We start from the raw sequence: 26,171 nt of genomic DNA, 5'->3' as shown, positions 1-26,171 counted from the left end.
GTGAAAGGTGAAAGTGAAGTCGCTCAGTCGTGTCTGACTCTTAGCGACCCCATGGACTGCAGCCTACCAGGCTCCTCGGTCCATGGGGTTTTCCAAGCAAGAGTACTGGAGTGGGGTGCCATTGCCTTCTCCGCACAGTACCACTAGAAAGAGTAAATATAACTGTCCCTTTCCCCCAAGAGCTTAGTATCTAATAAAGGACTAGAGAAGCCTTGGTGTCTCAGGAAAATCTCCCTCTACTCAGCCAACAGGTACAATATGTAATACAGGACAACACAAGCATGAAGTGACCTTTAGAGGGGGAAATGTACTAATATTCTGAACTTAAGACACCAGAGAGTGCATGCCAAGAAGCAGTAAAGGCAGACTGTGTCCTCTAATACATCAAAGCAAACAAGATCCCCGCACTTTGTGAGTCCTCCAAGGCATAAAGCCAGACGCCCCCTCAACTACCTGATCACAGGTTTATAGCATCTTGACTTTCTAATTACTTGTATATTTTAACTAGTGACTAAATGAGAGGCTTTGTGGCAACGAGTATTTGGGAAACCATGAAGGAAATCCAAAACCGCTCCCACTGCAAACAGGCTGACAAGGAGGCCAAGTGAATGCTCACCATCTCACTGCATTCTAATGATAGCTCTAAACACAGAAACAGGGCTGCTGCCGGGCATCTCGTGGCAGTCCTGAATTAAGACACTGGCCTGACTAGGCGAAAACCATCGGGTGCCAAAGAGAAATCAAAGTAGCACGCGCAGGAGCAACAAGTATACAGGCGGGAGGGTGGCCAACTCGGGGTTGCAGGGTCAGCGCTACCTGCCAACCCCGCAGCGTAAACAACCCTGCGCCGCCCGCATTGGGCGACGCCTCACGCCTAGCAGACAGCCGTGCAGAGAAGCGGCGCCAGAGGTAAGTTAGATGCTTGCAGGGTCCCCAGCAAGCCCAGCAAACGCAAGCTGGCGGCGGGGGGCGGAAAGCCGGAGCGGGGACCTCTGCCGGGCGCCCGGGCTCCCCAAAGAGCGCCTCCGCCCGGGCCCGGCCCAGCCCCAGCGCCGAAAGAAGACGGAGACACCTAGGAGGGAGAAGTAAAGGAAGGGCCGTACCCTGTAGGGTCCGGGAGAGGCGCACGCCGTGGGCTTCACTAGCGACCAGACGGCGCGGGAAGGCCGGGGCGCGGGGGCGGATCCCAGGCTCCCGCGCTGCGGCGAGACCGCGGCGAGCCCAGCCCAGGGCTACCCGGAAGGAAGACGCTCGAGCCGCGCTGAGGGGCGGAGCCAGGGACGGGGCGGGGCCACGTCGGCGTCTGGACCGCCCCCTCCCAGGCCGAGGGGAGGAGCTTCCTACTGCGGTCCTGGCCTGAGTGGTACCCTACGAATTGCCAGTTACTCCTCAAGGGGCAGTGGTTGCACATGTGCTGTGGAAAGAATTTCTTCCTCTAATCGGCCTTCCATCAGTAATGTAGCAGAGCTAGGGCTTCTTCAGTCTAGAGTTGTTGGGTCAAAGGATGCACAAGGATTATGGGTGTTAATGTTCTCAGAAGAAAAGGGGAACAAAAGTAATAGGTGTTCTAAAGGGATACTTCACCAAGTTTGCAAAACTCTTCTGTCCCAGACAAATCCTTTCTGCAGGCTCATCTCCCTCCCAACATTACGAAGCCCATGATTATTACCTCTGTTGAAGAAGATGATCTCATGGTCTCCCTTAATCATTTTAATGTATTTGCAATAGATACAATATTACCCTTTTTTTAGTTTGCATATTTATCTTGCATATTGCACGGTTTCCATTAAGATGAAAAAATATTTAATAATGAATAAAACTACACATTACTTGCTATCTAATTACTCCTAAAGAGGCAAAATAATAAGTATATTTATTCTTAGAAATTATATACCTGAACAGAACTAATATATGATGTACAGTATAAATTGTATACAAAACTGGAAATTTTTTAAATAAATTGAAGTTTAATCCCCATTCTACCCTCAACTCTCCTTGAGTGTAGCCAGCACCTGGTGACTTGCTTCCAAAGAATATAGAAAGGAGAGAAAAGTAGCTATACTGTGGAGAAAGCTGGGTAACACAATCTTGGTCAGATGGAAGTTAACACCATTAGTGATAAGCCAAGTTGATAGCATATATCTTGACATGGTGTGATGAAAAGGGTACTTCATCTCTGTGATAGTCTTCCTCAAAACCCATAAACCCTGTCTGACCTTGAGAAAGCATCAGGAAGTCCAGGTATCCTAATAAAATACCTGAACAAAATGCCAAATTTTTTTCATGGGGAAAAAAACTGAGAAATCTTCACAGACCAGAGCTCTCTGCCTTAGGAAACAGGGCCACTACATGTAACATGGTATTTTTGATCCTGGAACATGGAAAGAACATTAGTGGGAAAACTAATTGTAGTAGAGTAATGAATGAATTTTAGTTTAGTTAATAGTGATATACCAGTGTTAGTTTCTTAGTTGTAACAAACACACTATTTAACATACAATATTAACAATAAAGGGAAAATGGATGAGTGGTATAAGGGAACTCTCTGTACCATCATTGGAACTTTTATGTAAATCTAGATCTATTCTAAAATAAAGAGTGGATTGCAAATAATAAATTAATTACAAGTAAATGAAACTGACCCTTTTATGGTTGCCAGTGAGACTTGAGTTGATGTCCATGAAGTACTCAGACTCAGTCTTCCTAAAACAGGTTCTCATTTAATTTCTAAATAAACTTTTCATTGAAGTATTAAAATATATTCAGAAAAGGCACAAAATATAAGTGAAGAGTTTAATAAAAAGTGAGCATACACATATATTCACCACTCAGATAAAAAAATTAATTACTAGCACTCAGAACCCTATCACTACTGTTTATACTTCCTCAAAGGTAACTATTCTCCTGACTTCTAATACCAGAGAGGCATTTTGCTAACTTTTGCCTTTATATAGTTAGGTTCATACATGATACACTCTTCTGAATCTGACTTCTTTCTCTCAACATTAGATTTGGGACAGTTATTTATGTTTTTAAGTGTGGTAGTTTATTGAGTTTCTGTTGCCCAAATATGCCTTAATTTATTTACCTATTCTACTCGTGATCAACATTGAGTTGTTTTTAGTTTTGATTATTAGAAGTGATGATACCATGAAATTCTTACTCATATCTTTCAGTGCCTATCTTCTGCATGCCCTCCCATACCTTTCTCTTTTTTTGGTGAGTAAGAAATGTAGTAGTTGGTGCTGTTGTTTCATGCAGTATTTTGGTTTAGTTTTGTTTCTAAAGGCATTTGAAGTCCTGCTTGGAGTGTATATAAGGTTATATTCAAAGAAAGGAAAAGACTAGGGCAAAGTTACATTTCTGTGAGTAAATGGAATTTTGATCATCATTGTTCAATCTGTTCTCCCTCCAACCTTCTCATCTCATGGGCCATGCCGTTGTATGCTTTGTTTGCTGGGCAGAAGAGCCAAGTGAGGCCAAGGCAAAGGGTGATACTTATCAGTTCGTGATGGCGCTGATTTGATAGATGAACTAATGCCTGGTTATTAAATGGACTGTTGTTTGCAACTGAATAGCATCCCACGCCATAACAGTGCTATTACAAATAAATAAAGTCCCAACAAAGCTTAATTGTGCTTAAAGTCACCAGCTCAGCAAGCTGGTTATGATCTATTCTATGTTAGCTTCAAAAGTTACAGTGTTCTACTCAGATGGGAAGGCGGGCAAAGAAGCAGCAGGTTCAAAACTCTTCTTTGTCTCTAACTCTTGAAGCACTCACCATCATAACCTCTATTTTCAAGCGATTTTTCTTCATCTTAGAAAGAAATGTCTACCAGTTGTAATAAGCTTTCATGGCAAGGAGTAAGCGTGGCAATGAGATAATATACCAGAGAGGCAGAGATCTCATTCATCATTCTTCCCAAGGGACCCAAAATGTCTTCACAGGCAGATGAAGAGAAAACCCTTAGGTTTTCTGTTACTGGTTCCTAAACAAGCTCTTCTGAAAAGACCTCTCAGAAAATGCAGTCCTATACATTTCTTACATAACTCAGCCAAAATAATTTACCCCTCTGTGAAATTTTAAGTTAACTAGTTTGTTGGAAAATGACTTTCACTCAGTAATATTAGTCCAAGGTTTTTAATATGCAGCTGGTGAAAGAGCATGAATAATCAGCAGTAGATGTGGTCTCTCTGTGTACTTTTTTTAACTTCTTACAATCTAGTAAAAAGCTTCAATTTAGCAATAATGTGTCACAAAATTAGTCTAGATATAGCCACAGCCATTAAAAAGAAAATACGAATTTTAAGCAAGAAGCCCCAAAGTCATGTCCAAATCCCTTTTTTACAGATAAGGAAACTGGGACTCAGAGAGGTTAGGTGACTTCCCCAAATCAAAGTGTCAGAACTGTCTGTGAAACCTACTTCTGTGATTTTAAATCCAGAGTCTTTTTTGTTTAATGATACCACGTTATTATTTTATGATTTAACAAAACCTTTACTAATCATGCTTCTATCTTACTATCATAACCTTGAAGGAGCTGAATACAATAGAAAGAAAATTGAACTTGGGAGTAGGAAGACCTGACTATCCTGCTCCTCTATGTAAGTAACTCTGTGATCTTGGGTAGGCTACAACTTATCTGAGCTTGTCCTCGGGTCTATGAAATACGCCTAACTCACAGGCAGTGGAGAGGTTTAAAAGAAATCATACATGTGAAAGCACTTTGTGAATTATAAAGTAGTATGCAAATATATGAATATTATTAATATTTAGTAAAATGTATTGAAGATCAGAAATTGAGTCTGAATAGAACCTTCAAATTCACAAAATGTCAGAATAGAACCTTCAAATTCACTCTAGTCTAACCCTTCCCATTGTCATCAGAAGAGAGAAAAGCCTAGAAAAAGTGAATAATTGATTCAAAGGCTTATGGTAAATTTCTGGCAAAGCCAGGACTTGAATATAAGTCTCCTAACTTATATGCATTGGAGAAGGAAATGGAAACCCACTCCAGGGTTCTTGCCTGGAGAATCCCAGGGATGGGAGAGCCTGGTTGGCTTCCATCTATGGGATGGCACAGAGTCAGACACGACTGAAGCAACTTAGCAGCAGCAGCAACTTACAACTGCTAATGTCTTTGATAGTGAAGTGAAAGCTGCTCAGTCGTGTCCAACTCTTTGTGACCCCATGGACTGTAGCCTGCCAGGCCCCTCTGTCCATGAAATTCTCCAGACGAGAATACTGGAGTGGGTAGCCATTCCCTTCTCCAGGGGATCTTCCCAACCCAGGGACCGAATCCAGGTCTCCCACATCACAGGCAGATTCTTTACCATCTGAGCAACAAGGGAAGCCCAATAATAAGTGAATACTAATTACAAACCAGTAACATGGCTTAAAATAACCAGATAAACCTTTAGACAATTTACATAGGCCTAGAAGGGATATCTTGAAATATTAAAAAAAAATATTTTAGGGGACTTCCCTAAGGTATAGTGACATACAATGTGGCATCTAAGCCTGCACACCACAGCTAGAGAAAATCACAGCAAAGACTCAGTGCAGCACCCCCAAAAATTTTTTTAATGTTTTCACGTGTACTGTTCTTTCTTCTGTAGCTTGGATCATTTACTTAAAATTTTAAGCGTTAATAAAAGATTGTCAGTGGTGGAGAATAAAAGAGAAACTCCACCTGGAAGCAGTGGACAAAATAGATCTCTTCCTGAGGTAACTTCACACCTATGGTTCTGTGATAGATGGAACACACAGCTTGAAAATGAAGATTGTGGTCAGGACCTCCACTGAGCCCAAATGAAGCTACAATCTCTCTCCTTCCAACTTACTCCTGTTTTAAGTGGAGGTGCTTTTGAAAGAGTCCATGTGTGTCTGCATTAGGCAGATCCCTGTGGTCTATACATAGGGTGACATAGTAATCAATAGAAAAAGATCAGTTTCTCTGCCATACTGATAAAGCAAAAGTAACATGTGACTTTCTGAAGTTTCAGTAGTAATGTTCCATATAATTCAAAGTTTTTAATCCTCAGTAGAAGACTTGTCCTCAGTAGAAGACTTGGGGGGACTGAACTATCCAGATAAACACTCAGTATTCATTCATTTATTCGTGCCCTGGCACAAGTGTGAATATCCTGGCCCCCCTGTAACTTAATGTGTGTATTTATTTAAAAGAAAAATATGAAAAAATTTTTTTCTGGGTTATATCCATTGGCACATAGAGAAGTATATCCTATTTTTACCAATGATTCCTAATATTTTCCTCATCAAGTTAATATAAATAATGTCATCTATATAGTGAGTACACATGCCCCAAGAATAATTTATTCTGCATAATTTAAAATGAAATATTTATAATTGATGAATCTTTATTATAAAGCTTCTCCCAAACTCAGTACCCTTTGACGATGCATTTCTTTCATCCAGCGGTATCTCTCACCTCTCTGCTCTGCTTAGTTGCCCAGTCATGTCCAACTCTTTGCAACCCTACTGTCTGTAGACCCCAGGCTCCTCTGCCCATGGGGATTTGCCAGGCAAGAATGATGGAATACTTTGCAATGGCCTCCTCCAGGGGATCTTCCCAACCCAGAGATCGAACCCAGGTCTCCTGCATTGCAGGCAGATTCTTTACCATCTGAGCCAGCTAGGAAGCCCATTTGTCTATGATGTAATAAAATAGAGGCAACAGATTATGTTTCTTTTTTGGATAGTGTGTAAAGGGACAAACATCGTCTGACAAGAAGCTCCCTAAAAGTGCATTTTTAAGTATCCTTCTTTATGATGCTATAACTGTTTGGGATTTTGTAACTAGAATCCTCAGTACCTTACAGGGAAAAATCCCTCCATGTCAAAGAAATATAGGAGAACAAATTTAAAAAATAGCTTTCCTTCTTTCTCTTTCTTCTGATTATAAATTGTAGAAGTTTTCCAAGTTTTGAGGAGAAATTGACTTTCCTCTTTAAAGGGTTTCTCAAAATGTTACCAAGGATAAAGTTCCCTATTATACACTATCCTTTTGCTATTTTTTTTTGCTTGTTTATCATTTCACCCTTTAATGGTGAGCGATCTGATTGCTTTAGAGTAGGGGGTCTTTCCTCCAAATCAAATAACTCACAAAGCAAGTCATTAAAAGAAGAGGTGAAAAGCCAGGATGATCTGCTGGCAGCGGTCCCCCTTCCACCTGCCTCTTGGCCTCCTGCCCCCTGAGAATGCCTGCGGCTGCCAGGATAGCACAAACATCTTGGAGATGGGCCAAGCAAGATTTAACAATGGTCAGCAGGATCGATCTGTTATGGAACCAAGCACTTTATTTACTATTTCCTAAGTAGATTGCTATTCATATAGTGTTGGACTATTTTGTAGGATGAGAGGTCTTGAGCTAATTTCATATTTGGATGTCCTCTTTCCCTAATAATGAATATTTTTTCATAGTCTTTAGTGCAGCAAGAAAACAAACTTAATGCAATCATTCAAAAGTACCTCCTTAGGGAAACAACACAAGTATTTGAAATTCAAAAGAGTGGGTTTTTAAGCTACTTTTTGTGAAGGTCATATTTTGAGGATGGGAGGGGCCATTTGAGGGGAAGGACAATATCAGTATTTATTCTCTCACTAATAAGCATTTATGTTCATTTAGACTGAGAGTTGGACCTCACATAGAAATTGTGTTTGGTGGTTTATTCTATTTCAGTTCTGTCTGTGCCTCTTACTGTAAGTAGGAATCTAAGTAGGCATTCTTTTCAGGGAATGCTTGACAAATACCATTTGTAGTAAAAATAGTAAAAGTCATATATGCCAGTACTTCCCAAACTTTACTGAGCATTTGAATCTCCTGGAAATCATATTAAAGTATAGATTCTGATTTTGGGTGGATCCTGAGTTCTGAACTTATAACAAGCTCCCAGGCAATGTGGATGCTACTGAGGCTTGACTTACACTTTGAAGAGAACGCTCTAGGCCGTTTCACTTGCGAATATTGTATCTGAATGATGAGGATTTGGCAAGACCAAGTACCAATATTACAGAGCAGTATCTCAACTTTGACTGAAGTCTTAAACAAGGTATTGAATGGATAGAATCTTGTTAAACATGTGTGTGACTCCTTTAGATGGTTTTAAATTTCTTTGGGAATAGGCCAAGTAGTGGTGGCTCGGTGTTAAAGAATCTGCCTGCAGTGCAGGGGCTGCAGGTTCAGTCACTAGGTCAGGAAGACCCCCTGAAGAAGGAGATGTCAACCCTCTCCAGTGATCTTGCCTGGAGAATCCCATGGACAGAGGAGCCTGGTGGGCTACAATCCATGGGGTCACAAAAGAATCGAGACATGACTTAACAACTGAATAATAACAACCAAGTCCAGATTCTATTTTCATTTTACTGAAAGAGTCAATGCAAGAGAAAAATCTATAAGTGATGCCACAAGTGGGCATCCCTACAGTCTCAGAACACTGTCTCTGATCCATCTTGCAAGGTAACTGAGGAAGCCAGCAGCCAGTATTAGCAGAGTTTTGTAGATACAATTCTGGCATGGGCCAAGACTGAATGAACTGGAGGAGTTTAGCTTTCTGTGTGTCAAAGTTCTCAACCAGTAATGTCAGTCTCTAGGGGCTGTTCTGCTCTGGCCTGCTTTTGTTTTTACCAAGTCCAAGTACAGCACAGAAATGAGAGCAGAAGAAAAAGATTTGTTATTCACAGCAACAGCTCGAAGCCCAGAAAGCTTCAGGGTAAATCTGAGCAAGGTCTTGCTGTGACTTTGTGACCAAAGACTTACTGGTCTCATATCATTAATGGGCTCTGGCATTTTATCAAACCTGTGATATTGACCAACTACCAGTAATTGCTGATTTATGGGCAAAGTTTTCTCTGCCTTATTTCTGATTTATGGGCAAAGTTTTCCCTACCTTATTTCCTTCAGGATTCTAATATACCTTCATCTTCTGGAAATGGGTTGAATCAAGTCAGTTCACGTTCTCTGTGAGCTTTGCTGTTGACATATCTAAACAGAGCACATCTTGCTGTTTTACCTGTTGCTGTTGAGATGACCTTGTAGCACTTTATGTGCCTTAAGCTATCCCTTTAAGAGAACCACCACACTTTCACGCATTCAGGGAGGGCAGTTAACAGACTAGAGCATTGGGGAAATAAATTTTCTTGTTCTATAATTGTCAAAACCTCTTTATTTAAGCAGGATACAGTAATGATAGAACTAGAAGGATTTATAAACTAATCCAGGGTGACAAACGGGTTTCCCTTCCAGTGTCACAGGACAGAGGAGTGAGGGCAGATATGCCTTTTATTTTCCAATCCAGATCTAGTATCAACCCTAACTTCTTTCTTTAAATTTATTTTTAATTGGAGGCTAATTGCTTTACAATGTTGTATTGGTTTCTCCCATACAACAGTGTGACCCTAACTTTTGAGTTTTTCTATTTTTTCCTTCTTTCTTTCTCTCTCTCTCTTTTTGTTTTATTTCCCTTTCCAGATACAAATACTAACCAGGCCTCAAAGTAACATCTGAGGAAGGATTGGAGACATACTGCGAGCCTGGGACAACTCTGCAATTTCATCTCCCCTTCACACTTTCTCTACCCTTTATCGCATGACTGACCAGCATCCGGGGCTCCCCGGAACCACATACATGGCAACCATCATCCTCCAGCATTTTTAAAGGGGTCTGTATTATAACTGAGTGCTTTGTGCCTGATTCCATGATCACAAATGTTCATGTTACAGCAGTCCTTGAATCATACTATGGAATGTTTATGACCAAGTCACAGCTCACAGTAGTTGGATGCATAGATACATCTCTGGATTCCATTTATATCCTTTTCCAGAATCAAGGCTTCAAAACTGCTTTCAGGTGCCCCCTTCCCTTTTCACACTTCCTCATTCATTGCCTATAGCACTGGGAGGGAGGCAGAGGTTGGTGACAGCACCATTTGAGACCGTATAATATCCTGGAAGCATCCACGTGTAGAAATATATTTTGTCCTGTTTACTTCTGACTTCAGGAGAGTGTTAATTGAAGCCAAGACGTCTAGAGCGATTTAGATCTCTCTCTGGCACTATGACCTTGGCTAAGTTACTTCACCTTTTTGATATTTTGTAAAGTGTGGATAATGGCATCTGCTCTTAAATGTGGTTAATCAAAGATATGCAAAAGAACTTCACTCTCTCCACAGGAAAGTTTCTAGTCTATATAAACACAAGGAATTATTAAGATACTGATATTTTCAGGCTGAGTTAAGTGTGATTGAATTTTGCACCATTAAATGTGCATGTTCAGTGATTTTGTTATTGGTGGGCTGATTCTTGGTATGTTAATGAGGACCTATGTATAGTTTTCTTGATTAACTCATGGCTCAGGACTTGTTACTTCAAGCACCAAACAAGATTCAGTTTTTTGAGACATTGCATCCAATATCTCAATTATTCATCTTAGGAATTAGTATAAAATTAGCACAGATCCCTGTTCATATGGAAATAGATGGGTATGTTAATTGAAATGCTGTAGCTGGAAAAAATTTTGCATAATGAAAGGATTGATATTAATATCTTTGAATGGAAGATGTATATCATATTGTTAGTAAGGAACAATTCATTCATGTGTACTTGTTCTAAGCAATTATTTTATGTAGTTTATCTCACTTCCAAAATAGAAGCTATTCAATATATCTAGCAAATATTTTGAAATAGAAATATGCTAATAACACTTTTTAACTTAAAGTTAAATGATGTTAAAACACAGAAAATTTTTTCTTGCTTCTTCTTATCATATTTTCTATCACTTTCCATGGTCAAATTTTCACATTTAGCTGCTGTAAGGGTTTATTAATTCTTGATCAGAACCAAATAATTAGAGTACACTTCTACCAACAATCCAAACTAAACACCAGGTGTGTGTAATAATTTGCCATCACTAAACTTCCTTGTTCCTCCCAGGTAAGTCCTTTGAATTCATTTCTGAAATTAAATCCAAAGTTAAGCCCCAATAGTAAGAACAATAATTTACAGAAATGTGAAGGAAATGAGACACTGATTTATATCATATATAAATATATATGTATATATTTATACTTATGTACACATACACATATATACCAAACTCAAGTCAAGGACAGATCCTTGACTTGAGTTTGGTATATATGTGTATGACAGATAGGTTTTAAATTTCTGAAGCTTATTATAATATATAAGAAATACATGCATATCATATAAACTTTATTACAATATGATAACCTTATATTATTTCACTGTTCCTTGTCATTTAGAAATTTAACTCAGAAATTTAATTCAACAAGCTTGTATTGAGGATCTCTCATGTGAAAGACATTCTGCTAAATGCAAAGGAAATAAACACTAACGGAGACTCACTTTCTAGTCAAGGACATAATCCATGTGTACAGATATCTTAATCACAAGAAGAAGATTTTAAAGTATTATACTTTTTTTTTAATAAAATTCTGAGGGAGCATAAAGTTGGATAAGATGAAACCAAGCATGGCTACTTGAGCTGGTCAGCTTCCCAGGTGGCTCAGCAGTAAAGAAATGGTCTGCAAAGCAGGAGCTGTGGGTTCAGGCCCTGGGTCAGGAGAATCCCCTGGAGAAGGAAATGGCTCCCCGTTCCAGTATTCTTGCCTGGAGAATTCCATGGACAGAGGAGTCTTGTGAAGTCCATGAGGTCACAAAAGAGTTGGACATGACTTAGTGAATAAACAACAAGTTTTTAACTGAGATAAAAAGATAGGTACAATTCTGGGGCTTCCCTAATAGCTCAGCTGGTAAAGAATCCTCCTGCAATGCGGGAGAGCTGGGTTCGATCCCTGGGTTGGGAAGATCCCCTGGAGAAGGGAAAGGCTACCCACTCCAGTATTCTGGCCTGGAGAATTCCATGGACTGTATAGTCTACAGGGTCGCAAAGAGTCGGACATGACTGAGCGACTTTCACTCATTCACTCACTCACGATTCTGGGGATTTCCAGGCAAAGGCAAGGACATGAAGAAAAGCCTGCAGAGGAATAAAGAGGCAGGAAGCATTTTGGCACTGGTGATGGGAGAGAGCTGCCAAGAGAAGCAAAATATCTCCAATCCTTTTTTTGCTTTTTTGTTTACAGCATATTGTGATCATTTTACCTCCTTTTTATCCATGATGTGAAAACGTTTTTGAACGCAGATTAGTATGTGAAGAAATTCCAAAGCAGGAATGATTTTCTAGAAAGCACATACACAATAATTTCAGAGCTTCAAATGGCCCAAGATGACTGAGGTTGGCATTAACTGACATTGTCAGCATTGACTAGGAGCCTAAGGAGTGCCCAAGAGGGAAGAAGAATCATCTGGCAATACTGAGCTGGCAGCCAGCTGACAAGCTTAGAGCACAGGGAAGATGGCAAGGGGGTCACAGGAGGGCCCTGGGGTGACGGGCTGTCAACTGAGACTGCCAGTCCTGGCCCTGGTACCACTTCATAGTCCAGTGCAACCCAGTAGTAAATGAGAGTAGGAGCTGGGGATAAGAACATTGAGCAAGTAGTCCTCAAATGAAGGGATTTCTTCAACCATTTCTAAGTTAAAATTCTGAGACAAGGATCCCTAAACATACTATTTACTTATTTGTACAAAGGGCCTATTTCAGTTACTGTGATTATACAACAAATTACTTCAATATTTGATGGAGAAAAACAACAGTTAATCATGCTCACAGATTCTGTGGGTTGGGCTTTTGGACAGAGTATAGTGGAGTCAGCTTGCCTGTGTCCTATACTTTCTGGGTCTCAGCTGAAAGACTTCAAAGCTGAGGGCTGAAATCTTCTGGAGGCTCATTTGCTCACATGTCATGCAGTTAACACTGTCAACTGGGGCTGGAGTTCCTCTCCACTTGGGCTTCTCCATGTGGTCTCTTAGCCAAAAAAACCTAGTCTGACTTCATTACAATATGGTGGCAGAGTTCAAAGGGCAAGCATCCTACAGGAGAGAGTCAAATGGAGATTATATCCTTTCTATTCCCTGGTTTTGGAAGTTATATAGCATCAGTTCTATCATATACTATTTGCAGAGGTAGTTAACAAGTTCCTGCCCAAACTTATGACCAGAAAACAGAGATCCTACCTCTTGGAGGAAAGAATGGCAAAGTTCTGAAGGGCATATTTGAACCAGAAATTTTACCATAGTCATACCAGGAAGATCTGCCCCTAAGCCTTGGAGAGATCATAGAACCAACCTATCCTGCATGCTTTGTTTCTCCCTTTCTCTGACCCTTTCCTACACCCCTTATAGCTATTGCAGTTTCTAGAATATACAGAGGGGCAGAGGACTTAATAGAAACCTGGAGTCTGCTTGCGTGGGTCTGTGCTCAGTCACAACAGTGGTGTTCTATTCTTCGCGATCCAATGGGCCATAGCCCTCCAGGCTCCTCTGTCCATGGGATTCTCCAGGCAAGAATACTGGAATGGGTTGCCATGCCCTCCTTCAAGGGATCTTCCCAACCCAGGGATCAAATCTGCATCTCCTGCATTGCAGGTGGATTCTTTACCACTGAGCCACTGGGAAAGCCCTGACTCTGCTTAAGGGAATTATTAATAAAATTGATTATGAGTTTTCAAAATCCAAGCTCAATATAGGTTAGTATTTCTGGCTCATGGAAGAGGAAAATGTATTTAGAGAGATGGTTTGGGATAAATCACTGAGGATTTTAAATGCCATGCTGAGTATTTAGGTTTTCTGATGGACTCAGGACTTTGTTTCATGGCATTGGAGAAATGGCTGCATATTTTTGATCGAGAAAGCAACATAACCATTCAGAAAAATGACTCAGAATGAAAGCCCTGAGCAGAATGGATCAGAATGGCAAGAGACTGGAAATTGAGAAAAAGTAGAAGTTCTCTTAACTGACCCCTGTTAACTGAAACACCTCATTAAGCCCTGCTGTCAATGCTGCTTCTCAAATCTCTGGATGCTGAGGCCAGGAAGACATATTCTAACACGCCCTTGTATTCCTCCTCCTCCTTCCAGATAAGTTGCCTGCTGACCAAGAGTCAGGATGTTTGCTACTAAATGTGTGTGAACTTTAATTGCTATTGTTTTATTTAATTAAATACTTTAAGACAAAGTTAACCGAGTACAAAATGAAAGAGAGTAGTTGTTTCTGTGAAAACAAAACTACTTGCTTTGGGAAAGATCACTGCAGATGGTGATTGCAGCCATGAAATTAAAATACACTTACTCCTTGGAAGGAAAGTTATGACCTACCTAGATAACATATTCAAAAGCAGAGACATTACTTTGCCAACAAAGGTCCATCTAGTCAAGGCTATGATTTTTCCAGTGGTCACGTATGGATGTGAGAGTTGGACTGTGAAGAAAGCTGAGCGCCAAAGAATTAATGCTTTTGAACTTGTGGTGTTGGAGAAGACTCTTGAGAGTCCCTTGGACTGCAAGGAGATCCAACCAGTCCATTCTGAAGGAGATCAGCCCTGGGTGTTCTTTGGAAGGAATGATGCTAAAGCTGAAACTCCAATACTTTGGCCATCTGATGCGAAGAGTTGACTCATTGGAAAAGATTCTGATGCTGGGAGGGATTGGGGGCAGGAGGAGAAGGGGACAACAGAGGATGAGATGGCTGGATGGCATCACTGACTCGATGGACATGAGTTTGAGTGAACTCCGCGAGTTGGTGATGGACAGGGAGGCCTGGCGTGCTGCGATTCATGGGGTCGCAAAGAGTTGGACACGACTGAGCGACTGAACTGAACTGAAGAGTGTAATAAACACTGTAGGATTAAGGGTGGCTGAGACGGGTAAAAGACTGGGCAGGGACCAGTGGAAAGGAACATCAAGAAAGATTCTATAGTCAAGTTACTTTGTAAGAGTTTTCCACTTTCGGAATACAGCACAGTAATCAAGCACCTACAGAGCTAAACTTAGTAAATCCAATTCCAATTCTACCATTTGTCGTCTATGACTTTGGGTAATTTGCATAAACCTTTATGTGCCTCAGTTTCCTTATCTGTAAAATAAGGTTATAATAGTACCTACCTCATAGACTGCAGTAAGGATTGAGTTAAAAGGGTATAAAAAGATTCTGCTACATTGAAAGTGTTACAAAAAAGACTTATTATTACTGTTATTAGTATTCACTATGGATATGGCTTCAAGAGGATAATAAAAAACAGCAATAAATGGATCAACAGTCAGGAAAATATCATGGCTACATCAAAAGATGAATGAGTGTAAATTTATAGGTTCTTAAGGTATATGAATGTTTGTATTTTTATAATTCCTTAAACAGACTTAAAAACAACATTGACAAGCCATTGACCCAAACAATCTCAGGTAAAAGAGCTTTTTGATATCCGGAGGGCTCTTGCCAGGTGGCTGATGCTAGGGCCCTAGGGAAGGGGCCGAGAGAATGGAGAGTTAGGGACAGAGAGGAGACACTTAATGAGAGGGGACTCAAGAGGAGAGTAGGGGGTATGACTCAAAATTTTGAGCCCCAGAATTTGAAAATATATTCATCAGAAGAGAGGACCTAATGTGGGAAGGGAGTGGAGAAATATTATATTTAAATATAACTTTTTAAATTTGGTATTTCCCAGGATTTGGTCCTGGGCCCTCTTCATTCTTCCACAAAACAGTCTTTAGGCAAACTCATCTCATACCTTTGGTTAGTGTATTCTGATCGTGCCAAAATTCATGATCCAACTCAAACCTCTCTGCTGAATTTTAGACTAGTTTTTACAGCTGGCTCCCACACATAGCTCTTCTTGAAGGTTCCGTAGAACATTCACTGAACATTCAATATGTGCAAAGTGATTTATTATCTTCCCACTAACATCTGTTCCTTTTCCAAATTACCTTAACAAATGATGCCATCATTTACCCAATCACTCAGGCCATGGGTGATCTGGAAACCAATCTAAAAATATCTTCTTTTACTCTACTTTTCACATTCAATTGGTCTTTAAGACTTGGCATTTCATCTTTTAAATATTGTTTGAATCTATCCCTTCTGCCTTCTAACTTACTTCATAACTCATATCTCTGCCTTCATGTTTTCTTCCTTCTAATCCATGTCTCACATTAACAGAGTTATATTTATAAAATGCAATATGATCATTTACACTAATGGTTAAAACTTTTCAATGGCTCTCCATTGCCTATAAGGATCTAGCCCCAAATTTTTGTAGATGGTACATAACATACAGGATACATCATAATAAGCTCTCTGCCTCTCTCTCCAGATTCATCTCTACCCCTTGTATCCTATGATCAGTCATATAGAATTATCATGAAAATAACTCTACTGTCCAGAATTTCCTGTTCAAAAACTCTGCACAATGGAATTCTCAAGGCAGAAGATCTTACTTTGATCAACAAAAAGCACCTGTATTTTGATTCAAGGAAACTTTCAAGAAACAGAGAAAAGCAATCTCAATCCAAACTTTCTGAATTCATTTTAAGAACACTTACCTAGTATAATTCCACAGAGAAAAATTCTCAAAAAGGGATATATGCAATATATATTTTATTCTAAATATTTGTTTTATGGAGTTATAAATATTTGCTTCTAATTACCTATATTTTGTAATTTCCTTGCCTTTACTTTTATGATGAACATTGTATAGTACGATTAGAGCCAGAGCTCTAATTCTTAACACTGTTCTCTACAGGACTTTATCTAAAGAATTTATCTAAAAATGACTTGACTCGTAACAATCATACAAGAAGCAATTATGCTGCCAGAAATGCCCCTACACAAAGATAGAAATGAAAAAGAGAACAGAAAGGATATTAAAAGAACTCCAAGAAAATGCTTTGCACATCTCTATAATAATAAAATCAGAAAGAAATGAACAGTAGTCTAAGAAAATATAAATTACCAAAATTGGCCCTTGACGAGGTAGAAAATCTAAATAAATCAATTTTCATGGAAAAAATAAAGTTGTCACAGAACTACTCCTCAAAAATGTGCAGGACGCAGATGGTTTTACAGATGAATTATTTCAAACTTTCCAGGAACAAATTTTTTCCATGTTATATAAACTGGTCCAGAACATAGATAAAGAAAGAAACTGTTTCTCTCCCTCATATGAAGTTAGCATCCATTCTAACAAGGAGAATACAAACTTCAAACCAACTGCCCTTAAAAGAACTGACACAAAAGTCTTAAGTAAAAGATAAGCCCGTTTACTTTGAATATTTTTAGATGTTACAGAATGACCTAGCAAAGTTAATTTTAAAAATGCAAGGATAGTTCAATAGTAAAAAATGTATTAATAGATCAAAAGAGGAAAATCATATTATAGTTCTGTAATGAAAAAAGAGCATGTATTTTGATACACTTAAACTAGGAAAATGCAGACAATCCATTTTTAGTATAACTATCACCTACTCTTAAAATGGGTATGAAATGGTTAAACAATAAACCCCTGAGATGCCACAAGGTATCATAAACGCCATACATTTTGTGCAGAGCCTGTTTCAGTCCAATTCTGGCTACTCCCTCCCCCGAGAAATGTAGCATGAGATGTAAAGTGCTTCCCACGTAACTGCCCTGGACCAGAGTAGGTATAGACAGACCACAGGGAGGCAAGGCAGGGAGCAGAGAGCACTGCACAGGTATGAAAGCCCCACTCCTGGAAAAGCAGGCAGTCACAGCAGGCATTTCAAGAAATGATGTCAGGAAAAAATATAATTGATGAAGCAACTGCTAATGCGAAGTCTATTCATTCTCTGGAACTGGCATCACAGATCTGGTGTAGAGAAGTGCTCATTTAACATAGATGACTGAAGACCTGATCAGTGGGGGAGAGAGGAAAAAAAAATTCAGTGATCCAGCTCAATATAAGAAGAGCACCCAAACTGGGGCAGGACAGAAATATGTTACCTTCATTATACCTGGAACCACACTGGGGATGTGCTATAGTCTGGGATATTTATTTATAGCTGAGTTCATCATACAATTCGTAGGATGAAGGAAGAGGGAGGTACTTACTGATCATGCTACACAAGCCCATGAAGACTGCAGGGTCTACAGTGTACTTTGCCCGCTTCTAAAAAAAATGTCTCCTGAACTGCTTTGTTTTGCTTTGTTTTTTTCTCCCTTTAAAAGCTGGGATGAGATGTGCTTCAACTTCATGTGAAAACAAACTTTCACTGTGGCCACTGCTAATTGGGGAAAAGACTGTATGTGAAGCAAAGACAGCCTTTGAGGGGGACCCATGAACCAGGCATTAAACTATAAGAGGTGATGAAAATTGTTTACATATGCAATAAATTTCAATGAAAAGATGATGCTTGAACTAAACATATGATTCAGTTCAGTTCAGTCATTCAGTCGTGTCTGACTCTTTGCGACCCCATGGACTGCAGGGCTTCCCTGCAGGACAACAGGCTTCCCTGTCCATTACCAACTCCTGGAGCTTACTCAAATTCATGTCCATTGAGTAGGTGATGCCATCCAACCATCTCATCCTCTGTCGTCCCCTTCTCCTCCAGTCTTCAATCTTTCCCAGCATCAGGGTCTTTTCAAATGAGTCAGTTCTTTGCATCAGGTGGCCAAAGTATTGGAGTTTCAGCTTCAGCATCAGTCCTTCCAGTGAATATTCCGGACTGATTTCCTTTAGGATGGACTGGTTGGATCTCCTGGCAGTCCAAGGGACTCTCAAAGTCTTCTCCAACACAGTTCAAAAGCATCAATTCTTTGGCACTCAGCTTTCTTTATAGTCCAACTCTCACATCCATACATGACTACTGGAAAAACGAAAGCTTTGACTAGACAGACCTTTGTTGGCAAAGGTGTCTGTCTTTGCTTTTTAATATGCTGTCTAGGTTGGTCATAACTTTTCTTCCAAGGAGCAAGCGTCTTTTAATTTCATGGCTGCAGTCACCATCTGCAGTGATTTTGGAGCCCAGAAAAATAAAGTCTGTTTCCATTGTTTCCCCATCTATTTTCCATGAAGTGATAGGACCCGATGCCATGATTTAAGTTTTCTGAATGTTGAGTTTTAAGCCAACTTTTTCACTCTCCTCTTTCACTTTCATTAAGAGGCTCTTTAGTTCTTTGCTTTCTGCCATAAGGGTGGTGTCATCTGCATATCTAAGGTTATTGATATTTGTCCCGGAAATCTTGATTTCAGCTTGTGCTTCATCCAGTCCAGCATTTCTCATGATGTACTCTGCATTGGAGAAGGCAATGGCAACCCACTCCAGTGTTCTTGCCTGGAGAATCCCATGGACAGGAGCCTGGTGGGCTGCTGTCTATGGGGTCGCACAGAGTTGGACATGACTGAAGCGACTTAGCAGCAGCAGCAACTCTGCATATAAGTTAAATAAGCAGGGTAACAATATACATGTGATTACTTTTTAAAAATACCCTTTGGTGGTTTCTATGCCTAGGCAGCCATGTCACAAGTTCCAAGACTACTGTCAGGGTGAATGTCTTGCTGAAAGGACTCAAGAAAGCGTTGTACTCATGCTTATGATTTATTACACAGAAAATATAAAGAAGACAAGAAAAGGGTAAAGGTGCATAGGGTGAAGTCCAGGAAACACCAGGCACAATTTTCTAAATGTCTCATTCCAGTGGAATTGCACAAGGACACACTTAACTTTCCCAGCAATGATATTTGACAACACATACAAAATGTTTCCCAAAAAAGCATGTCTACTGAATCTTGGTGTTTAGGGTTTATACTGGACACCAGTCATACAGGTTGACTTAAAAAAAAAAAAAAGAACATGTTCTGCACCCAATTAGCATGAGAAGAGTGTAAACACTGCGATTTTCATCCAGACATCCTTAAGTAACAGGCAATGCCCACTGGCTGTGCTCAGAAGGGGCATTTTCATCGTTCCTGGGATGATGCTACTTCAATCTCTTTTCTCACCATCACCTCTAGCTAGTACGGCATCTTGCCTGGAGACATGAAAAATAAAACCTTCTACTGTTCTCTGGGCTGAAAATGCAGCCCCTCCCTACTCATGGGGTCTGAGGGAGGCTGGAAAGAAGCACTGAAACTTGTCTGAGTTTGCTCTGGCATTGGTGAGGTGCAGTTCTTAGAGAATCCATTTGGTTAGAGGAAAAGAACCTGCTCTCAGTTCCTACTCTGGAATTCAGTAAAATATTAATCTTTAACTAGACTACTTTAGAAAAGTGACAGTTCTTTGTAAGGCCAGGATGTGATGCTATAGAAGGAAGCATGTGCTCTGGGCTAGCAATGCTCCATCTCTCTCTTAGCCAGAATGTTTGGGTCTGGGACACAGAGAGGAGATGAGAATGATGCCCCTCATAAAAACACCTAAGGACCCACTCTCAACATATCAACTTTAGACAAGGCCAAAGCGAGAAACATAATGCATGCATGTTAAGAAGGCTGGATTTATCCTGGAGTTAATGGGAAGCTATTGAAGAAATTTACAAGGGCCATGGCAGACTAATATTTATATTTTTAAAATATTGCTCTGCACACAATGAGGATTGAGGGAAACAAGAATGCATGCCAATCTAGGAGATTAGTGCATTAATTAAGGCAAAACTGAATGGATTAAGATAGTATCAGTGGGGATGGAAAGGATTTGGGGTAAGAGATATTCAGACAAAACTGACATGTGCTGGAAAGAAGCTGACAAGATGCCCATATTCCAGGCTGAATGAGAGAAGGATGGAGAATCCACTAGTCTGAAATTCGCTAGTAGGAAATACAAAGAAGTAACACCTAGCATGGTGGACTACACTTAGAAGGGGCTAACACATCTTTATTAAGTTGAATGTTGGAATAGGAATTTTAAGAAGATTATTCTGAAAGCCACAAGTCACAGGCCCTGGTTAAACAAGAAACAAAAGCCAGAGACCCCAGTTAGAGTGTAGCCGTGATAAAAGGAAAGGAAAGAAAAATCACTAACTTGAAACCATAACAACTCCTAGAAGAAAACATGGGCTGTTTTCAAACATCCTGTCGCTCCTGTTGTTTAGTCGCTCGGTCATATCTGACTTTCTACAACCCCATGGACTATAGTCCACCAGGCTCCTATGTCCATGGAGATTCTCCAGGCAAGAATACTGAAGTGGGTAGCCATTCCCTTCTCCAGGGGATCTTCCCAACCCAGGGATTGAACCTATGTCTACTGCTTGGCAGACAGATTCCTTACCACTGAGCCCCCTGTGAAACCCTGCCCAACATCACTAGGTATCAGGAAATACAAATCAAAAGGACAATGAGATATTGCCTATGCAATTGTCTCCTCTGTCCTCCACTATCTCCCAGGGTTTGCTCAAATTCATGTTCATTGAGTCCACGCTGTTATCTAACAATCTCATCCTCTGTCGCCCCCTTCTCTTTGAATATTATCAAAAATTCTACAAAGAACAAATGTTGGGGAGAATATGGAGAAAAGAGAACTCTGGAGCACTGTAGATGGAAGTGTAAATTGGTGCAGCCACTATGGAAAACAGTATGGAGATTCCTCAAAAATTAAAAATAGAACTACCATGTCATCCAGCAACTCCACTTCTGGGTATCTATCTGAAGTAAAGAAAACACTAACTTGAAAAAATATGTGCATCCTCATGTTTATTGCAACATTATTTACAATAGCCAAGGCATGGAAGTAACCTAAGTGTTCATTATCTATGAATGAATGGAGAGAGAAAAAGTGATTTTACATATATATATATATATACATATACATATAGTGAATGTCCTCAGTCATGTCTGACTCTTTGTGACCACATGGACTGTAGCCAGCCAGACTCCTCTGTCCATGGGATTCTCCAGGAAAGAATACTGGAATAGGTTGCCATGTCCTTCCCAAGGGGATCTTTCCAACCCAGGGATCAAACCCACATCTCTTGTATCTCCTGCATTGGCAGGCAGACCCTTTACCACTAAGCCACCAGGAAAGTTTATACACATACATACACACACATATAATCATTATATTGTATAATATAATGTATATATACATATATTGTTGATAATATAATGTATCAGTTCAGTTCAGTCACTCAGTCATGTTCGACTCTTTGTGACCCCATGAACCATAGCACGCCAGGCCTCCCTGTCCATCATTAACTCCCGGAGTCTACCCAAACCCATGTCCATCAAATTGGTAATGCCATCCAACCATCTCATCCTCTGTCCTCCCCTTCTCCTCACACCTTCAATCTTTCCCAGCATCAGGGTCTTTTCAAATGAGTCAGCTCTTCGCATCAGGTGGCCAAAGTATTGGAGTTTCAGCTTCAACATCAGTCCTTCTAATTGAACACCCAGGGCTGATCTCCTTTAGGATGGACTGGTTGGATCTCCTTGCAGTCCAAGGGACTCTCAAAAGTCTTCTCCAACACCACAGTTCAAAAGCATCAATTCTTCGGCACTCAGCTTTCTTTATAGTCCAACTCTCACATCCATACATGACCACTGGAAAAACCATAGCCTCGCATATAAATATATTGTTGTTACTGTCGCTTGGTCACTAAGTCGTGTCCGACTCTTTGTGACCCCATGGACTGTAGCACACCAGGCACCTCTGTCCTCCACTATCTCTCAGAGTTTGCTCAAATTCATGTCCATTGAGTCCATGATGTTATCTAACCATCTTATCCTCTGTTACCCCCTTCTCCTTTTGCTTTCAATCTTTCCCAGCATAAGGATGTTTTCTAATGAATCAGTTCTTCACATCAGGTGGCCAAAGTATTGGAGCTTCAGCTTCAGCAACAGTCCTTCCAATGAATATTCAGGGTGATTTCTTTTAGGATTGACTGATTTTATCTCCTTGCAGTCCAAGAGACTCTCAAGAGTCTTCTCCAGCACCATATTTTGACAGCATCAATTCTTTGGTGCTCAGCCTTCTTTACACTCTAACTCTCACATCCATACATGACTACCAGAAAAACCATAGCTTTGACTACACGGACCTTTCTTGGTAAAGTGATGTCCCTGCTTTTTAATACTCTTTCTAGGTTTGTCATAGCTTTCCTTCCAAGGAGCAAGCAGTCACCATCAAAATTGAGCAGTAAAAAAGAATGAAATATTGCCATTTGCAACAACATGAGTGGACCTTGAGGGCATTGTGCTAAATGAAATAAGTCAGACAGAAGAGAAACACTGTGTGATCTCACTTATATGTGGAATCTAAAATAAAAGAAAACTTACGAACTCTGTTGATTGGTTAGTAGAATACAATGTATGATGGGGGAAGATGGGGAAGAGCTAAGATGATTCCTGTCTTCCAACTTTAATTCCTGGGTAAAGTACCAGTGTCATATGACAGGAATAAATAGTATTATTAATTTTAATAAGAAACTTCAATTTGAATTTTCATTGTATGACTAAATTATTTTTCCATTTGGCACAAAAGTCTCATTATATTTACAACAACCATTATCATTGGGAAAATAAGTTTTCTTGTCCAGAATTGAGCTGACTGCCAAATTGCCATTTGTGCCAACAAGGTTTAAGTGCCATAGTTTTCTTCCTTCATTACTCTTGCTCCCTGATGAATGGTGATTTAGTTTGTATAACTATTCAACGCACCAAGTTCCGATTGTAACTTATTGTTCGAGAAGTTTGACCTTTTATCCACATTTAAATATCTGAAAAACATTTGGAAACTTCATCTGGGAGATCAAAAACTTCTGTCAGTTTCCTGACCTTTCTGCGTTCCTGAGGAAAGGAATTAAGACTCCAGGCTTTCTTAATACATTCTTGAAACAAAGTTCACTGATGCAGTTTCCTGTTCTGCATCAACTAATGCATTGTGAAGTCTCGGGCTCTTCACCCAGCATTGTTTAGTTGCTAAGTCATGTCCGACTCTTTGCGACCCCATGGATTGTAGCCCACCAAGCTCATCTGTCCATGGGATTTCCCAGGCAAGAATATTGCAGTAGGTACCTATTTCCTTCTTCAGGGGATCTTCCCAACCCAGGGATTGAACCCTCGTCTCCTACAGTGGCAGGCAGATCCTTTACCGCTGAGCCACCATTACCTTCCATTTCCTTCTCTTTTTACCCTTACCTCTATAGAGTTCAAGTGACTTTCAGTAAATACTGAAATTCTGTTTAGGTTTGAGAATGTATTACCAAAGTGGTCAGAATACTAAACTGGGAAGCTAAAACATCAATATTCCTAACATTGGTTGGCAAAGGATTTACTTCAATTTGAATCCTCAATCTTGTTTTCATTGTAGTAAAATTGGATATTTTCCACTTCTTCATTTATTCATTCAGTGAGTCCTTATTGAGGGGATACTGTGTGCCAGACACTTGGCCTACATCTGTGAACAAAACAAAGACCTTTTACTCACAAAGTTTACCCTTGAGTAAGGATATAAAACAATAAGCATAATAAATAAATTAATCTATGGTATGTGAGGAGATGATTAGAGCTTTGAGAATAAGAAAGTGCAGAGGAGGCTCTGGAGGATTTAGGAAAAGAAGCAGGGTGGAGGAGTTGCTATATTAAATATGGAGATCAAGGTGGGCCTCATGGAGGTGGTGACACAGCATAAACCTGAAGGATGTGAGGGAAACAGCCAAAAAGATGTCTGGGGAAAGAATATTTCAGGCTGAGGAAACAACAAAAGCAAAGGCCTTAATACAGGATGGTGCTTAGAATGTTCAAGAAACAGCAAGGATTGGGGTGTAGGGGGTTTAGCAGAGTCTGTAGGCTGTTGCAACCATAGGTATGGATAGGTACTCAGAAATATACCTGTTGACAAACTGAAGGCCCCATGTGATCTGGCTATAACTATGCAATCTTTTTTTTCAGTCCCTAATGGCTAGTCTGCTTGTTAATATCACATTTCACCATTCCTCCAAGACATTTTGTCTCTTTTTACCTGTATGCATGCGCATTTGCTCTTGCATTACATTTTGCACCTTTCTTTTAGTAGTAAAATCCTCTTCTTTGCACACCAACATGGATGAACTTGGAGGGCATCATGCCCTCAGAGAAAGACAACCACTGTATGATATCATTTATATGTGGAATATAAAAAATACAACAAACTAGTGACTATAACAAAACATAAGCAGATCAGAGCACAAACTACTGGCTATCAGTGGGGAGAGGGTAGCAAGGAGGGGCCAGATAAGGGTGGCGGACTGAGAGGTACAAAGTACTAGGTATAAAATAAGCTACAAGGACATATACAACATAGGGAATACAGCCAATATTTTATAATAACTATAAATGCAGTGTAACCTTTAAAACTGTGAATCACTATATTGTACCCCTGTAACATATAATTTTGTACAACAATTGTACTTCATTTTTTTAAGAAATTGGCCCCACAATTCCTCTTCTTTGCCAAGATCTACCTCATGGTTCATTCATTCTCAATTATGTGTTCCCTAACTTCACTTTTTTTTTAATGTACTCAGTGCCACACATTTTATCCCTTAAGTATTTGTTATCTTGTCTCATTCTTTTAGTCATTCAATCATGCATGTTACTCTTTATATATATACATAAAGAGGTTTTATATATATATATATAAAGAGGTTACTCTCTCTCTCTCTCTCTCTCTCTCTCTCTATATATATATATATATATATATATAAAGTGATATATATAAAGCATATACATATGCTTCCTGAAGTCCCAGATCACACATCACACATTCACCTGTATTTGACTAGCCCTTGACTAGCAGAGTGTTTGTATCACATCAGGCACTGGTTGTACAGAGATGATGAGTAAGACTCCATGCTTATCTTAGAGGAGTACAATCCGGAAAGGATGACTGGCAAGTCAATAAAGATGATACTATACAATCAATGTACAGCTATGATTCTGAGAGTGACAGCACTATGAACAGAAAGGAAAAAAGAAACCAATATGGATCAGATGCCACACGTTATCTCATTTAATTCTTACGATAGACTGGCAGATGGAGGTTAGAAACCTCATTTCAGAAGATGAGGAAATTGAGGTCCAGAGAGGTGAAGTTTCTTGACCATGGTTACTCAGGTAGACAAGATCAGTCCTGGGACAGGAACTGGGCCTTTGGTTTTCATTTAAGTACACAATTCTTCCACTTACCTATTATCCTTTCCCAGTGCAAAGAACACAGCAACTAAGAAATATGCTTCATACCAGCCAAATAAAATAGCGATTTCTTTCATTTGCCTTACGTTGTCTTTCAAATATCAAAGGATGCTCCTGGT

The 26,171-nt window shown here is 39.9% G+C and overlaps 2 protein-coding genes across 5 annotated transcripts in view; one reads left to right on the top strand and one right to left on the bottom strand.

Moving 5' to 3' along the window:
- Positions 1 to 1,238, bottom strand: part of FBXL4 (F-box and leucine rich repeat protein 4) — a 77,020-nt gene extending 75,782 nt beyond the window's left edge. For all 4 annotated transcript variants that reach the window (XM_086316379.1, XM_086316380.1, XM_086316381.1 and 1 more), the window contains exon 1: positions 1,104 to 1,238. The gene's annotated coding sequence lies outside the window, so the exon portion shown is untranslated. The remainder of the gene's footprint in view (positions 1 to 1,103) is intronic.
- The window catches only part of LOC147365952 (uncharacterized), a 50,577-nt gene that overhangs the window by 8,821 nt on the left and 15,585 nt on the right, over positions 1 to 26,171 (top strand). Inside the window, exons 2-4 of the mRNA XM_086316168.1 lie at positions 713 to 909; positions 4,539 to 4,605; positions 9,492 to 9,681. Coding sequence (XP_086172294.1) covers positions 713 to 909; positions 4,539 to 4,605; positions 9,492 to 9,520 — 293 coding nt within the window. The 3' untranslated portion in view covers positions 9,521 to 9,681. The remainder of the gene's footprint in view (positions 1 to 712; positions 910 to 4,538; positions 4,606 to 9,491; positions 9,682 to 26,171) is intronic.

Source organism: Bos grunniens, chromosome 9 (genome assembly GCF_055505025.1).
Source record: "Bos grunniens cultivar Pamir isolate PY7600 chromosome 9, Bosgru_T2T1.0, whole genome shotgun sequence".
NCBI lineage: Eukaryota > Metazoa > Chordata > Mammalia > Artiodactyla > Bovidae > Bos > Bos grunniens.
Note: the sequence above shows the minus strand (reverse complement) of the source record. Positions and strands in the feature narration are given on the sequence as shown.